The 15,441-nt window shown below is 45.6% G+C and overlaps 1 protein-coding gene across 13 annotated transcripts in view; it reads left to right on the top strand.

The window, feature by feature from the left end:
* Window positions 1-15,441, top strand: part of LOC117741240 (diacylglycerol kinase zeta-like) — a 61,644-nt gene that overhangs the window by 28,374 nt on the left and 17,829 nt on the right. For 10 of the 13 annotated variants that reach the window (XR_004610702.1, XR_004610703.1, XR_004610706.1 and 7 more), the window contains 8 exons: window positions 772-858; window positions 955-1,067; window positions 1,603-1,703; window positions 2,183-2,262; window positions 2,400-2,444; window positions 9,132-9,198; window positions 11,550-11,590; window positions 11,786-11,928. Coding sequence is in view for 6 of the 13 variants with exons in the window: in XM_034548202.1 (XP_034404093.1) it covers window positions 772-858; window positions 955-1,067; window positions 1,603-1,703; window positions 2,183-2,262; window positions 2,400-2,444; window positions 9,132-9,198; window positions 11,550-11,590; window positions 11,786-11,928 (677 nt within the window). In the remaining 7 variants the exon portion in view is untranslated. Of the gene's footprint in view, window positions 1-771; window positions 859-954; window positions 1,068-1,602; window positions 1,704-2,182; window positions 2,263-2,399; window positions 2,445-4,932; window positions 5,195-9,131; window positions 9,199-11,549; window positions 11,592-11,785; window positions 11,929-15,441 lie in introns of those variants that run through there. The other 3 variants (XM_034548214.1, XM_034548173.1, XR_004610707.1) reach the window with 2 other exon arrangements.

Genomic DNA, 15,441 nt, shown 5'->3' with positions numbered 1-15,441 from the left:
GAACCAACATCGAACCAACATCGAACCAACATAGAACCAACATCGAACCAACATCGAACCTAGAACCAACATAGAACCAACATAGAACCAACATAGAACCAACATCGAATCAACATAGAACCAACATAGAACCAACATCGAACCAACATAGAACCAACATAGAACCAACATAGAACCAACATCAAACCAACATAGAACCAACATCGAACCAACATAGAACCAACATAGAACCAACATCAAACCTAGAACCAACATCGAACCAACATTGAACCAACATAGAACCAACATCGAACCTAGAACCAACATAGAACCAACATAGAACCTAGAACCAACATAGAACCAACATAGAACCAACATAGAACCAACATCGAACCAACATCGAACCAACATCGAACCTAGAACCAACATCGAACCAACATCGAACCAACATCGAACCAACATCGAACCAACATTGAACCAACATTGAACCAACATCGAACCAACATCGAACCAACATCGAACCAACATTGAACCAACATTGAACCAACATAGAACCAACATCGAACCTAGAACCAACATAGAACCAACATAGAACCTAGAACCAACATAGAACCAACATAGAACCAACATAGAACCAACATAGAACCAACATCGAACCAACATAGAACCAACATCGAACCAACATAGAACCAACATAGAACCTTGACTGGCCACATATGATTTATGGCTCAACAACCACACAAAGAAAACCCATTCCCTGCTAGCATATTTACATCTTATTGGTTTGTGTAGGCTACTCTCCAGGTTGGAGGTCATGGAGAACGGTTGAACCAGTGCAGAGAAGTCACCCTCACCACCACAAAGCCTCTCCCAGTCCAGGTAGGTGGTGTCCATATACATGATTTGACCTTTGACCCCTGACGATCCTGAAGCAGCGTGGCGATCACCTCGGCTGTGCTTGTGATGACTCGTTAGGTGGATGGTGAACCGTGCAGGCTGGCTCCCTCTGTGATCCACATCAGCCTCAGAAACCAGGCCAACATGGTGCAGAAGACCAAGCGCCCGACCTCCCTCCCTCACCTCAACGAGTAAGTTCCCCTCAGGCGGCGTGCCACCGAGGTGCCGTGCCACTGAGGCGGCGTGCCACCGAGGTGCCGTGCCACCGAGGCGGCATGCCCCTCAGGCGGCGTGCCACCGAGGCGGCATGCCCCTCAGGCGGCGTGCCACCGAGGTGCCGTGCCACTGAGGCGGCGTGCCACCGAGGTGCCGTGCCACCGAGGTGCCGTGCCACCGAGGCGGCATGCCCCTCAGTCGGCGTGCCACCGAGGCGGCATGCCCCTCAGGCGGCGTGCCACCGAGGTGCCGTGCCACCGAGGCGGCATGCCCCTCAGTCGGCGTGCCACCGAGGCGGCATGCCCCTCAGTCGGCGTGCCACCGAGGCGGCATGCCCCTCAGTCGGCGTGCCACCGAGGCGGCATGCCCCTCAGGCGGCGTGCCACCGAGGTGCCGTGCCACCGAGGCGGCGTGCCACCGAGGTGCCGTGCCACCGAGGCGGCACGCCCCTCAGGCGGCGTGCCAACGAGGCGCCATGCTCGGCTTCTAATGTCTCCGTCTGTGTGCCAGTCAGCAGCCGGTCCCAGAGAGGCTGAGGATCCGGGTCAGCAGGATCAGCATGGCGGACTACGAGGCTCTGCACTATGACAAGGACAAGCTCCGACAAGCATGTGAGCAAACACTCCGGGATGTGTTTATGTTGTGTCATCCAGCCATAAGCCCAGCTCAATGCAACAGGAAGTCAGGACACCATCACACTCACATGCAGCTCATGTCAGTCCAGAGCTCTGACACCGGGTGGCGCTGTTACCTTTTACAATAATGTCGACACTAAACTATATGTTCATGTACATGTAGACATGGTTCTCTTTGTTTCTGTGTGTTGCACAGCATACATATAAATATGTACATATATATCTACATATCTACTAATTAAAGACATGTGGAACCTGGAAGCTTAGTCTGGAGATATAAATATGTTACATTTATATATACATACAGCATCCTACTGGTGACAGAAAGAAAGATATATATAGTCTTTAATTAGACTGGTGGAGTCTCAGGTCTCCATCCTTCTCAAGCAGCAGTATTAAAGGTCCTATATATCAAAGAGCTGTTGGATAATTGTCTTGTTCCTCTGTATCTGCAGCCATTCCTCTGGGACTGATTGTGGTTTCTGGAGACAGCGACTTAGAAACCTGCAGAGAACACATCCAGCGTCTCCAGTCGGTAAGAGGTGCAGCGAGGTCACGGCAGAACCCTTTCCATGTGAACCATGGTGTGAAGTTGATGCTTCACACATAAACAGATATGCAGAGGCTGTGATTGGTTGAGCCTCTCCACCGTCTGCTCGTCTTCCTCTCTAGGACTTGTGTTCTCTCCATCTCTCCTTCAGATGCTTGGGACTGCAGGTTGGTAGTCGGATGCTGGAGTTTGTAGCGCGTGTTGTGTTTGGCTCAGAGGCACACGGGAAACTAACAGCTTCAACCTTTTATTGTAAACTCTTCCAGGTGTTGATCCATCAACTCCTTTTATGTTACTTACTGAAATATGACACACACAGGGAAGGGAACCAACGTTATGATGTACACCAAAGCCCAGGGTCATCCCATGGCTAATACTCATGTTATAGATGGAACACAGTCTCTGTTGCACATAGAACCTGCTGCACATAGAACCGGCTGCACATAGAACCTGCTGCACAAAGAACATGCTGCACATAGAACATGCTGCACATAGAACCTGCTGCACAAAGAACATGCTGCACATAGAACCTGCTGCACATAGAACAGGCTGCACATAGAACCGGCTGCACATAGAACCTGCTGCACATAGAACCTGCTGCACATAGAATCTGCTGCACAGAACCTGCTGCACATAGAACCTGCTGCACAAACAACATGCTGCACATAGAACCTGCTGCACATAGAACAGGCTGCACATAGAACCGGCTGCACATAGAACCTGCTGCACATAGAACCTGCTGCACATAGAACCTGCTGCACATAGAATCTGCTGCACAGAACCTGCTGCACATAGAACCTGCTGCACAAACAACATGCTGCACATAGAACCTGCTGCACATAGAACCTGCTGCACAAACAACATGCTGCACATAGAACCTGCTGCACATAGAACCTGCTGCACATAGAACCTGCTGCACATAGAGCCTGCTGCACATATAACCTGCTGCACATAGAAGAACCTGCTGCACATAGAACCTGCTGCACAAAGAACATGCTGCACAAAGAACATGCTGCACATATAACCTGCTGCACATAGAACCTGCTGCACATAGAACCTGCTGCACATAGAACCTGCTGCACATATAACCTGCTGCACATAGAACATGCTGCACAAAGAACATGCTGCACATAGAACCTGCTGCACATATAACCTGCTGCAAATAGAAGAACCTGCTGCACATAGAACCTGCTGCACAAAGAACATGCTGCACAAAGAACATGCTGCACATATAACCTGCTGCACATAGAACCTGCTGCACATAGAACCTGCTGCACATAGAACCTGCTGCACATATAACCTGCTGCACATAGAACATGCTGCACAAAGAACATGCTGCACATAGAACCTGCTGCACATATAACCTGCTGCAAATAGAAGAACCTGCTGCACATAGAACCTGCTGCACAAAGAACATGCTGCACAAAGAACATGCTGCACATATAACCTGCTGCACATAGAAGAACCTGCTGCACATAGAACATGCTGCACAAAGAACATGCTGCACATAGAACCTGCTGCACATAGAACCTGCTGCACATAGAACCTGCTGCACATAGAACCTGCTGCACATATAACCTGCTGCACATAGAAGAACCTGCTGCACATAGAACCTGCTGCACAAAGAACATGCTGCACAAAGAACATGCTGCACATATAACCTGCTGCACATAGAAGAACCTGCTGCACATAGAACCTGCTGCACAAAGAACCGGCTGCACATATAATCTGCTGCACATAGAACCTACTGCACATAGAACCGGCTGCACATAGAACCTGCTGCACATAGAACCTGCTGCACATAGAACCTGCTGCACATAGAACCTGCTGCACATAGAACCTGCTGCACATAGAACATGCTGCACATAGAACATGCTGCACATAGAATATGCTGCACATAGAATCTACTGCACATAGAACCGGCTGCACATAGAACCGGCTGATTGACTGAGGAAACCACCTCCAACCCCGGCAGCACGAGGAACACACATTCAACGGACTGTTTGCTAATATTGCTGCAGCTCTTTCAGCCTTGTTTATATTCCCCTATTTCTTGTTTTTGTCAAACCATCAAAGCTATGAGTCACACACACACACACACACACACACACACACACACTCTCTGTACTCTCTGGGAAACACAGTACAGCATGTGGCCAGTAATACGTTACACAACACAACAGATACTCCGATAAAATGATGTTGTTAACAGAAGCAGGAAAACAATGTTACAGATCACATGGCTATATTCAGCCAAACTCGGTCATCGGCTGGACAGAAGTTTGTCCTGTCCACCGTCCTCCAGACAACATGATTACACATGTGTTCAGTCATGAATGCCAGGCAGCTTTGGATAACAACTTAAAGAGCAGCTACTGGAGTAGTACGGGCTCATTTTAACCTCTTGGTTCAAAAGGTCTGACTGAAGAGCATTTAGTGTTTCTCCTTTTGCTGGACTATACTATTTTAGTATTTATGGGACAGCTTGTATTACACATCAACTGTGAGAACATAAATTTCCTTGTGAATGTTTTTTGGCTTTTTGAATTGTACTGCCAAGATGAATATATGAGTCTTAAATTTGTCTTCATCATTAAATGTAGATTTCTTGTACAAACAGTTTAATGACACGGCATAACATGTTTGTTTTGAAAGGTCTCCCCTGACGTAGACGCCTGTCTGTTCTTAGCATGACACTTGTTGTCATCATGAGATGCACAAAGACACATCGTCAGGGATGCAACCTTGGGTCATTGACTTAGGTCTTTCAGCATCATTCTGTCCAGTTGGAGATTAGGCATCCTGTGATGTAGGGAAGCTTTAACGCCCTGCAGAGGGACTGGGAGGCCAAGTGAACTTCAAGGGGTCCACGGTATGCCCGACACCCTCAGCTGCTGCCCTCGCCCATCACGTTGGTGTACGTTCTTGGCTTTCTTCCTCCTCCAAGTTGATTCTAGAGGCACCTTCTTTACCTGACGAAGATACTGTCTTCGTACCTAATCCTTGGAGACTTTTATTTCTGAAGAGTCATTATATAACACCCCCTTTCTCGGGTAAACAAGAACTCCTCAGTCAATCTGTTCAAGGGCAGCCATAGAGGTGGTCACAGCCCCCTTTCGAGGAAGTGATTGATCTTCCTTTTGAAGCTTGAAAATCAATCACCATAGGAATTATGTACGGTACCCATGTTGATAGATCCAGGCCTTCAATTCTCCAGGCAGCCCTGATCAATTGCTTTCATCAACACTCAAATTGTCCATGATGGGTCTGGTGTGGGGTCAGGGGCTTCTTCAGTCTGCTGGCTTAAGATGAACAGGATCACTCAAATGATGCATTCAATGACAATCCACTTCTCTAGTTGGATTGATACTGTTCTCATATTGAATCACTTCTAATTAAGAATTAAATTCATAATGCTTGTCCTGAGGGCATTTGCAAGGTCCAGCCAACTGAACAAGCCGGCCTCGTTGACCGGATGTAACCTGAGTGACTGACCCCTGATAACACTCATCTAATTCTTCCACGTGTCTGTCACTTCACATTAAGCCATTTGCTGCAGCTTAATACCCCCAAAGGTCCCCTAAAAGGGGACCCAACATTCACACCGAGAGCCCTGATGTTGTTAGACAAAGACACACATATTTTAGCTCCCACAGAGATTAGTTTCCCATATGTGTCTCAGCATGTTATAGCATGATGCATGGAATATTGTTTGTGAACATTTAGAGACTTTACAATGTGTATTTATTAACTTTGTGTTCCAATGTGCTTTGGTAACCATATTCTGTTTTGTGGATGTCTGTAGCCAAGTTTATTGTATTGTGACCTGTTGCCAAGGTGAGCTAAACTTGTCCTGGAATCTGGAAGTGATTTTCTCTGTTGTCTCAGAATAGATGCTCAGTGAATACAAGTTTCTCTTTTGATTTAGCATTATTCCTTTTTGAAGTGCTGGGTTCATAAGGTAACCCCTTTTGAGGCCCAATTCACAGGTGAAAAGGATTGTTTGTGTTGTATTCATAACTCCCTTATTCAGAAAACACTCTTCAAAGTGTTGTTCTATCACAGGATCAGACAGAAAATGTAGTTATAAATGTTACAAATTAAACTCAAAGACCTACTTTTGAAATTAAATCTTGACTTACTGAATCACTTTGCTCTCTTGGAGTAAATACTTTATTTTGTAAAGTAAAACCAAGTAAACATATACTAAGTAAAACAATGTCCAGAATGTCATCTGCAGAAAAGAGTGTTTATGTACATCTCATTTTATAGACATATAGGCATGTCAAGTGATAAGCTACTCAGTACACTTTGGGAGAAAATATTACTGGGACCACTACAGGCAATTGCAGATCATTAATTATTGTCCAGGAGTTCACATTATAGACACCACTGAATGGGGGGGCATTGCTGTCCTCATAGACTTTTGTCCTTGTTGTACAGTAAGTGGTCAGAGCCTCGGCTCTATGGCATTGCCATGACCGTCGAGGGGATGTTCTGCATGCTGACAGTTTGAAACGTAAATAGTGCCCTGGTCTATGTGTGCACCAGCCCACCTTTGTGGACGTGGTCTCTAGGAACACGTGTGGTCCATTTATTGTTACTGATTATTGTCAGACGTGTCGTCCATTGTTAGTGAACCTTTTTGAAGAAGCATACCTGGAGGGACAGGCAAACTGCTCTTCCAAGACGACGAACAAAGAACTCAAAGTTTATGTGTAAGAAGACAAACAGGAGGAGACAGGAGGTGCATGGAGGTGAATGGAGGAGTCATTCAGTCAGACGTGTTCAGCTTTTGATCCAGTGTTTGTAGGTTTGCTGTAAAAGCCTGCCGGCGCTTTCCTCTGCTCTGCTGCTGAAGTCGACAGCAGCATTAGAAGTAGTAGGGAGAGGAGGAGTGTTTACTTCAGCCAGCCTTTCTGTCACAGTCTGCATGAAAGGCTTCCAGTCTGAAAGGAAAACGACTTGACTTGCTTTGGCTTGTTTTCCTCCTGTCACGTCTACTGGAAGGGGACTTTTGGACATTCTGCCACAGTGCAAAACTAAAATAGTTTGCTTTGTATTACATTAAAGCAGTAACAATTGATTGTCTGTAAATTTGACCAGTTTCCTGAAGTTTATTCCTGTCACATATATATATATATATATATATATATATATATATATATATATATTAGTGTCTGTATGAGACGTCCCAGGATTTCAACTAACTCCCACTGTCAACTATTATTGTATGCAACTAACGTTGCATAAAGAGTGAGAAAGGATCAGGGTTAACACAATGTAGTCAGGGCAGTTACATAACAAACATACTTCTTTTACATAAAACATACTCATTTGAACCCAAACCATGTAAGTAACCTAACCCTTTGTTGCAAAAGTAAACCTAAAAAGTAAGTAAACCTCTGTTAAAATAATCTAACATTTAATCTGACAGCTCTGCAACAAAGCCTTCGGTACCTTCAATAAGGTTCATTATGTGGATCCTCTCGATGGTCATTTTATGGTCCATCGTGCCATCAAACTGGCAGCTGCTCCATCAGACAAGGAGGTGGTGGAGCAACAGAATTCATGTTGCAAAATCATTTCTCCACTGAACAGGATGGTTTATGTACTGCCGGGCTGACTAGACTTCGTTAGGTTTAGATAGAAGGAACAGCAGTGCTGATTCAAAGGGTCTTACAGCACATCCAGAAAGAACAAAGAGCATGCAGCATACACCACAGGGCCTCCGACAAGGGCAGACACAGGAAACATCAATAAAGCTCAACATTTAGTCCTGGATCTGTGGACCAGCAGGAGTCTTCGGTCGGAGGATCTTAGGCGTCTGCCTGGTTGCGGGGCAGGAGTCCACAGATAGAAGCAGGGTTTAGACCATTTAGTGCTGCGTGAGGTTTGAAACTTCCGTCTCCAGCTAACGGGGAGCCAGGAATCTCAGTAATATGTTGTCTGCTTTTGGTTCTTGTTAAAAATCTTGCTGCAACATTCTGAGCTAATGAGACTGGATGAAAAAAAAGAAGATCTGAGTGATACCAAAATAAAAAAAGTATCTGTAATGAGGAGAGTTGATATGAAGGTGTGGACAACTTTCTCCAATTCTCTTGTGTTGTCAAACTTTATAAATCAGATTTATTGGTTTCAGTGCTGAACCGAATATGACATTTCGACATGTTTTGACATAAGGAGATAATGTAGGATAACGTGGGTCAAGCGTGTCCCAATGGCTCCATGTGCTTCATTCACCCCCCCATTAGGACCTTCCTGATCGGTGTCCATCAATTTAGTGAATGCATTTGGTCTTTTTACTTCTTTGTGTGCCTCTGGAGTGTGGCCTTGGACTTGGGAAAGTGCAATGAAACTCACCTGTAGTTGCTAAGTCCGTGTGGCACTACACTGCAGACCAGAGTCTCTGCTAAAGAAAGCTGTTACTGTAAGCTGTAAAGGCTGGGTGTCATCATTGGAGTTGTGGGTAATCTAGTGTCATGGTAGAATGTAAATGGAGAAAATGAATCTCTATTTTAAAGAGTATGGCTATGGTCAGACAGGCAGTTTGCAGCGAGAGACGCCAGACTAGACCAAATGATTGAGAGGGCCAATAAATGAGAGATTAGTGGACAAACTGCACTCCTTTGACCTTTGACCTAATGTCCTTCTGTTCCTGCCTCATTTATGTGCCTTGCTTCAGTGTTGCCATTGGGCTACGATGTATGCAGTTGAACAATTCAGTAGTTTCCTGCTGTCGGAGCTGCTCTGTCACTCGATGGATGCATCACTCGTAACAGAAAGTCCTGTTGCACTGGGAGACTGGTTTCTCCGGCTCTGAAATCTAACTCTTCCATCTGTTTGTCCTTCAGGAGGAGGCAGCCAAGCCAAAGAGTCTTTCCTCGCAAAGATTATCTCCAAAGTGGTGTTTCCTAGACTGTAAGTACATTGCTTTGTTCATTTTCTACTCTTTCCTTGTTCAGTTTTTCCACCACCACATGGCTCCTATTCTGCTTTTGGAAACTCTAGGAACCACAAGTAGCCCTGCATTCGGGGAGTGCAGTGTTCTGGGGTGATAGGGTACTATATAAGGCATGATCATTTAGAGTTGTGTAGGTCAGAAGAAAGATTTTAAATTCTATTCTATCCTCTCCTGTGGAACAAGTTAGAGCTAGCTCTGGTTTGTCTTGGTCCAGCCCCTAGATATGCTTCTATTGACCAAGACTATCGGGGACTTCCAATGGCACTGAGCTCCTCTCTCCTCTTCACTCTTTCCATCCATCCAGCATTCATGTCCTATTAATGAACATTACTAACTTGTCTCCTTCCTCAGAGGCTCTCAAACAATAGTGATCCAAGGGCACCCAAAGAGAAAATGCCATATAACTAGAACATTCCACATCAATGGTACCACAATAGTAGTCTCTCTGCATTGTTAGGTATGCAATCACAGTTTTCCCCAAACTTGATGAGTGGCAGTTTCTGGTTCATTAAGAGAAGGTTATTTTTGATGAAATGCATACTTACTCAAAATAGTATTATTCCATCAGTTCTTGTTCATTGGTGAATGTCATGAATATTAATCTCATACATACAGCAGCAGCTCACCAAAATATCACAGAGAAAAAACAATTTCATAGATTCCCCCACACACACACGCGCACACACACACACACACACACACACACACACACACACACACACACACACACACACACACCCCTCTGGTTGGGTAGAGTCCTGGTGGAATTTAGTAGAGAACAAAGACACTGAACAGCTTGTTGAAAGAGAGAGTGAGAAAGGAGTGTTTGAGGAGTACGGAGGGAATGTGTGTGTGTGTGGTTAGCCGGTGATCCATTATTGTCATCCTTATAGATTAATTAAAGGGACATTTCACTCAATATTAGCCTTTTTATAGTGATATCAATATGTGACTTTCTGGTTCAACCAATCACTGTAAAGACAGATCAGGTTTTTAACTTCCTTTAGAGTCTTTTGATCCTAATAGGGACCATTGTCACTAGTCCACCATGGCTCCACTAGTCCATGTGTTCTTTGGCAAAACAATTAACCCCAAGTTGCTCTTGTAGCTGTGTATGAATGGGTGAATGTTAGTTAGTCCTGATTGACAGGTGGTACCTTGAATGGTGGCTCCTCCCATCAGTGTATGAATGTTAGTTAGTCCTGATTGACAGGTGGTACCTTGCATGGTGGCTCCTCCCATCAGTGTATGAATGTTAGTTAGTCCTGATTGACAGGTGGCTCCTCCCATCAGTGTATGAATGTTAGTTAGTCCTGATTGACAGGTGGTACCTTGCATGGTGGCTCCTCCCATCAGTGTATGAATGTTAGTTAGTCCTGATTGACAGGTGGTACCTTGCATGGTGGCTCCTCCCATCAGTGTATGAATGTTAGTTAGTCCTGATTGACAGGTGGTACCTTGCATGGTGGCTCCTCCCATCAGTGTATGAATGTTAGTTAGTCCTGATTGACAGGTGGCTCCTCCCATCAGTGTATGAATGTTAGTTAGTCCTGATTGACAGGTGGTACCTTGCATGGTGGCTCCTCCCATCAGTGTATGAATGTTAGTTAGTCCTGATTGACAGGTGGTACCTTGCATGGTGGCTCCTCCCATCAGTGTATGAATGTTAGTTAGTCCTGATTGACAGGTGGTACCTTGCATGGTGGCTCCTCCCATCAGTGTATGAATGTTAGTTAGTCCTGATTGACAGGTGGCTCCTCCCATCAGTGTATGAATGTTAGTTAGTCCTGATTGACAGGTGGTACCTTGCATGGTGGCTCCTCCCATCAGTGTATGAATGTTAGTTAGTCCTGATTGACAGGTGGTACCTTGCATGGTGGCTCCTCCCATCAGTGTATGAATGTTAGTTAGTCCTGATTGACAGGTGGTACCTTGCATGGTAGCTCCTCCCATGGGTGTGAATGTGTGAATGATGTCATGTAGTGTTAAAGAGCTTTGAGTGGTCTAAGTGTCTTGCTCAAGGACACATCGACTAGGGCGGGGATTGAACCACCAACCCCCTGATTGAAAGACGGAACTGCTAACCACTGACCCACAGTCGCCCCATCCCTTCATGCTATGGTGTAAGAGAAAGATGGACTGAATGTGTGACAACCTGGTTTGCCTCCAGGTTGTCACTTACAGCTGTTCAGTATAATTGCTTCAGCAGTCGGGAGGCAACCATGTACAGTCTAACAATGATGCATGCTGTTTGCCTTTTGGCTGGATCCTTTAGTACTTCATGCTGCATTCCTGTATGTCTCTTCAGCTACAACGGCAGATCGTTTCTACAGGATAGACAGAGCACAGGTAAGTCTATCTCACCTACCTATCATGTGTCTTTACCACGAAGAGCACCGCTTCTCATGCACTTTGAATGGAGATATTTTGGTTTATGGATGAATGTGCTATATAGACGCATTGTGTGGAGCTTCCACTTCGCAGCAGCGTCTTGATGAAACCCGTATGTTTGGTTGAAACCGGCTTGTGCTTCATGTTTTTCAGGAACATCTCAACTACGTGTCAGAAATCTCCCAAGAAGAGATTTTCATCCTGGACCCTGAACTGGTTGTCATGATGACAATAGGCACCTCCCCATCAGCCATGCCGGACCTGGTTAACTCCGCCTCCAGCCTGGTAAACAGCAGGTAGGTCGGTCACCAGCACAGTGGGGCAGTCAGGGTCACCACTGGTTAAACCTTAACCTCACTAATCAGAGCCACTGTTTTAAGACTGTTGCAGCAAAAGGTACAGCAGCGCAACAGAGCGTCAAAAACACAGCGTTACAACAGAGCGTCAAAAACACAGCGTCAAAAACACAGCGTTACAACAGAGCGTCAAAAACACAGCGTTACAACAGAGCGGCGCAACAGAGCGGCTAATATTGCTGATAACTCCTATTTCTTACAGTCGAGTATGGTTTATTGTTTTGGTTGGAATAGTATTTTGTGTTTGTTGAGTATTTCTAGAGTTTAACAAGCAGACACAGCTGCAATGGCTTCATCCACTTAGAATGGAAGGTTTATGTTTGACGTTGAACAGATATTCAGAAAGCAACATTGGGTTTCAGTCGGGAAAGAGGATGTCTATATATATATATATATATATATATATATATATATATATATATATATATATATAGTCATAACAAACCCGTCCATGTACAGTAAATGGCTGGTACTGAAGGGCTCGGCTCACTCTCATTGGGTGAGTGTATGTAAATGCCATTGCACTGCTTCACAGTTTGAGTTGTCAAGCCTATAGAGCCTGTTAGAGGGCAAAGCCTGCATGAAGTAGAACTGCATCCTTCTAAAGTGTGTGTGTGTATGTGTGTGTGTGTGTGTGTGCATATACTGTATGTGTCTGGGTGTATAAATACAGGAATACTATTTTCTATCTTCATTTTTCCACAGTTTCTTTCCCTTTGAGAAACAGCCAAGTGTTACTATTTGCTGTGTGTGTGCTTTGCTCTGCGATGCTCTTTAAATGCTCTCTGTCAGAAGGAGAAGATCGTACAGAGAAAGGTGATCCAGTGGGAGAGTTACTCATGTTTCTCTGTCTCATTCTTATTGGCAACAACTCCATTCCAACAATGTGTGCATGGCTCACGAGTCCATTGGTTCATGCATCTTTAAAGACAAATATACACTTTTATTTGAAGGAAGGTCTCAGTCTCTTCCTGAAATGGACTTTTGTTTCTCTGTTCTAGTCTTCCGACCACTCAAAGCACTTTAACACTACTTGACATCATTCACCCAGTTTTACCACTGAGCCACAGTAGATTTGAGCATACCTTACCTGGACCAGGACCCAGTGCACTGCCGACCGACGGGTCAACACGGGGGAGCATGCTGAGTTTGTGTCTAGAGATATGAGCGAGTGCATCACGACACGTCAACCAGTAACCTGGAAGGTCACATGGTGGCCCACACTTACCCCCCGTCTTCCTGTTCAGGATCGGGGCTCTTTTGTTCCATTTGAGTAGCGAGTGCTAGTTATTGGTGCACATATGGACAGTGGGCACGTTGCTTCACTAAGGTTCAATGACCCCTGCTAAACAATGCAGACAATATTACAATATGGCAAAATAAACATTTACAGGACCATCATATTTCTCCTGCTCTGTGGGTATAAAATGTGAACATTTGCAGATTAGCATACAGAATAGAAAAGAGCAACACAACCTGCTGATCCTAACAACACTTCCCTTCAGCTATGTGTGAGTGTGTGCGCACGTGTGTGTTGGCGGGCTGATTTGCTATGCTGAGTGGGAGGATGAGGAGGAGAGATGGTTTGGAGTCAGTAAAACACTGGATGATGTCAGGGGACCGAGAGTCACACCGATCCACTCTGCCTCCACACACACAGCAGTGTGAGCCGCTTGCCCACGCAGGGTCAGAGGTCAACCATATTCCTCCCACTGTAATTACCTCTCGCTCTGCTCTCCATCCCGCCCGCTGTCTCTCTGACAAACACATGGAAAGACACCTACACACCAAACATTTTGTTTTCTGAAACAATCGTTTCAGTTTACACTTCAGCATCAGGTGGAAATGTGTTCAAGCACACTGATATGTTAGTGAGGCTTATTTCAGGACAGAAAAACTTAGTGAATTGGACTATTTCTGGGAGATGTTGCAGTCTCTGACAGGAAATGGTGCTAATGTGTAACACTAAATCACATATACAATAGGAAGTGGACCTTGAGATGAGATTGTTTGGTCAACTACCCAGAGAGGCTCAGAATCATGAGGCACTTGGACGTTGATGAAGACCATGTGATCCAGTCAACCACAGAACAGGCAGATGTGTGGTTGACTCACTGCTGTAGGTTGTGACTGATAGTTCAGCACCAGAATGTCTGCAGATGGATGTATCGTACACACTTCGTGGGGCTCGGCTCACGTCAGCGACACTGAAGAACAAATACAATCCACCTCAAGGTCATGGATGAATGACCTTGTTAGGCAAAGGTGGTGCTCACGGTTACAAGAAACCGTCTGTCGCTAGGAGACGGGATGCAAACTGTGACCTCTGGTGTCATCGTGAGATACGATGAGCAAGCACTATTTATCCCCAGTAGGAAAGAGTGCAACTATAAAGAGTCAATCAGAGGATCGGTGGTTCGATCCCCGGCTCTACTAGCCCATGTTGATGTGTCCTTGGGCAAGACACTTCACCCCAAGTTGCTCCAGTAGCTGTGCCTACAGTGTGTGGATGTTAGTTACTCCTGAGGTCCGTGAGTTGAACAGTTTGCAACAGGAAGAAGAAAGGACTTCCTGTGTGGTGCATTGTGGGGCTTATCGCTTTTTGCTGACTCGAGATGGGACCGATCCGGTATTCTAAGTATCAGATTCTGATACTGATGCATGTCAAGTATTGGATATGGCATGTCACCCATCCGATCCAGGTAAATATGTCTAATGGTGTAGAATGTCCCTTCGGCTGTGTAAAAGAAGCTAGTTATGATGAACTAGAGATTCAGTCCCAACAGACCTTCCTCTCTTGTTGGCTCTGACAGCAAGAAGGGTGAACATCATGCTGTTTTAGAGAAGATGTTCTCATAGACATCTATGCAACCAGAGGAGTCACCCCCTGGTGGCCATCATGTTGCCACCTGTATCCTGTCTCATTTGTCTTTCTAGGTTTTGGGACCAGTATTCGTTTAGTCTGCTGCTAGCAGTTGAACGTTCTGAGTGAATTTCACAAACCTTCTGCTTGGTTCTTCAGGAGCTCGTCCTACTTTAGGACCCCATCAAGATGCTCTTCCTGTCTTCCTTATGCTCATTCTCTCAGTGTTCAACTCTTCAACTTATTATGGAGCTGTGGACCCGCTCTGGTTGTGGACCTGCTCTGGTTGTGGACCTGCTCTGGTTGTGGACCTGCTCTGGTTGTGGACCTGCTCTGGTTGTGGACCCGCTCTGGTTGTGGACCTGCTCTGGTTGTGGACCTGCTCTGGTTGTGGTACCACTCTGGTTGTGGACCCACTCTGGTTGTGGACCCGCTCTGGTTGTGGACCTGCTCTGGTTGTGGTACCACTCTGGTTGTGGACCCACTCTGGTTGTGGACCCGCTCTGGTTGTGGACGCACTCTGGTTGTGGACCCGCTCTGGTTGTGGTACCACTCTGGTTGTGGACCTGCTCTGGTTGTGGACCTGCTCT

Source organism: Cyclopterus lumpus, chromosome 2 (genome assembly GCF_009769545.1).
Source record: "Cyclopterus lumpus isolate fCycLum1 chromosome 2, fCycLum1.pri, whole genome shotgun sequence".
Taxonomy (NCBI): Eukaryota; Metazoa; Chordata; class Actinopteri; order Perciformes; family Cyclopteridae; genus Cyclopterus; species Cyclopterus lumpus.
This window is presented reverse-complemented; position numbering and strand designations above follow the sequence as displayed.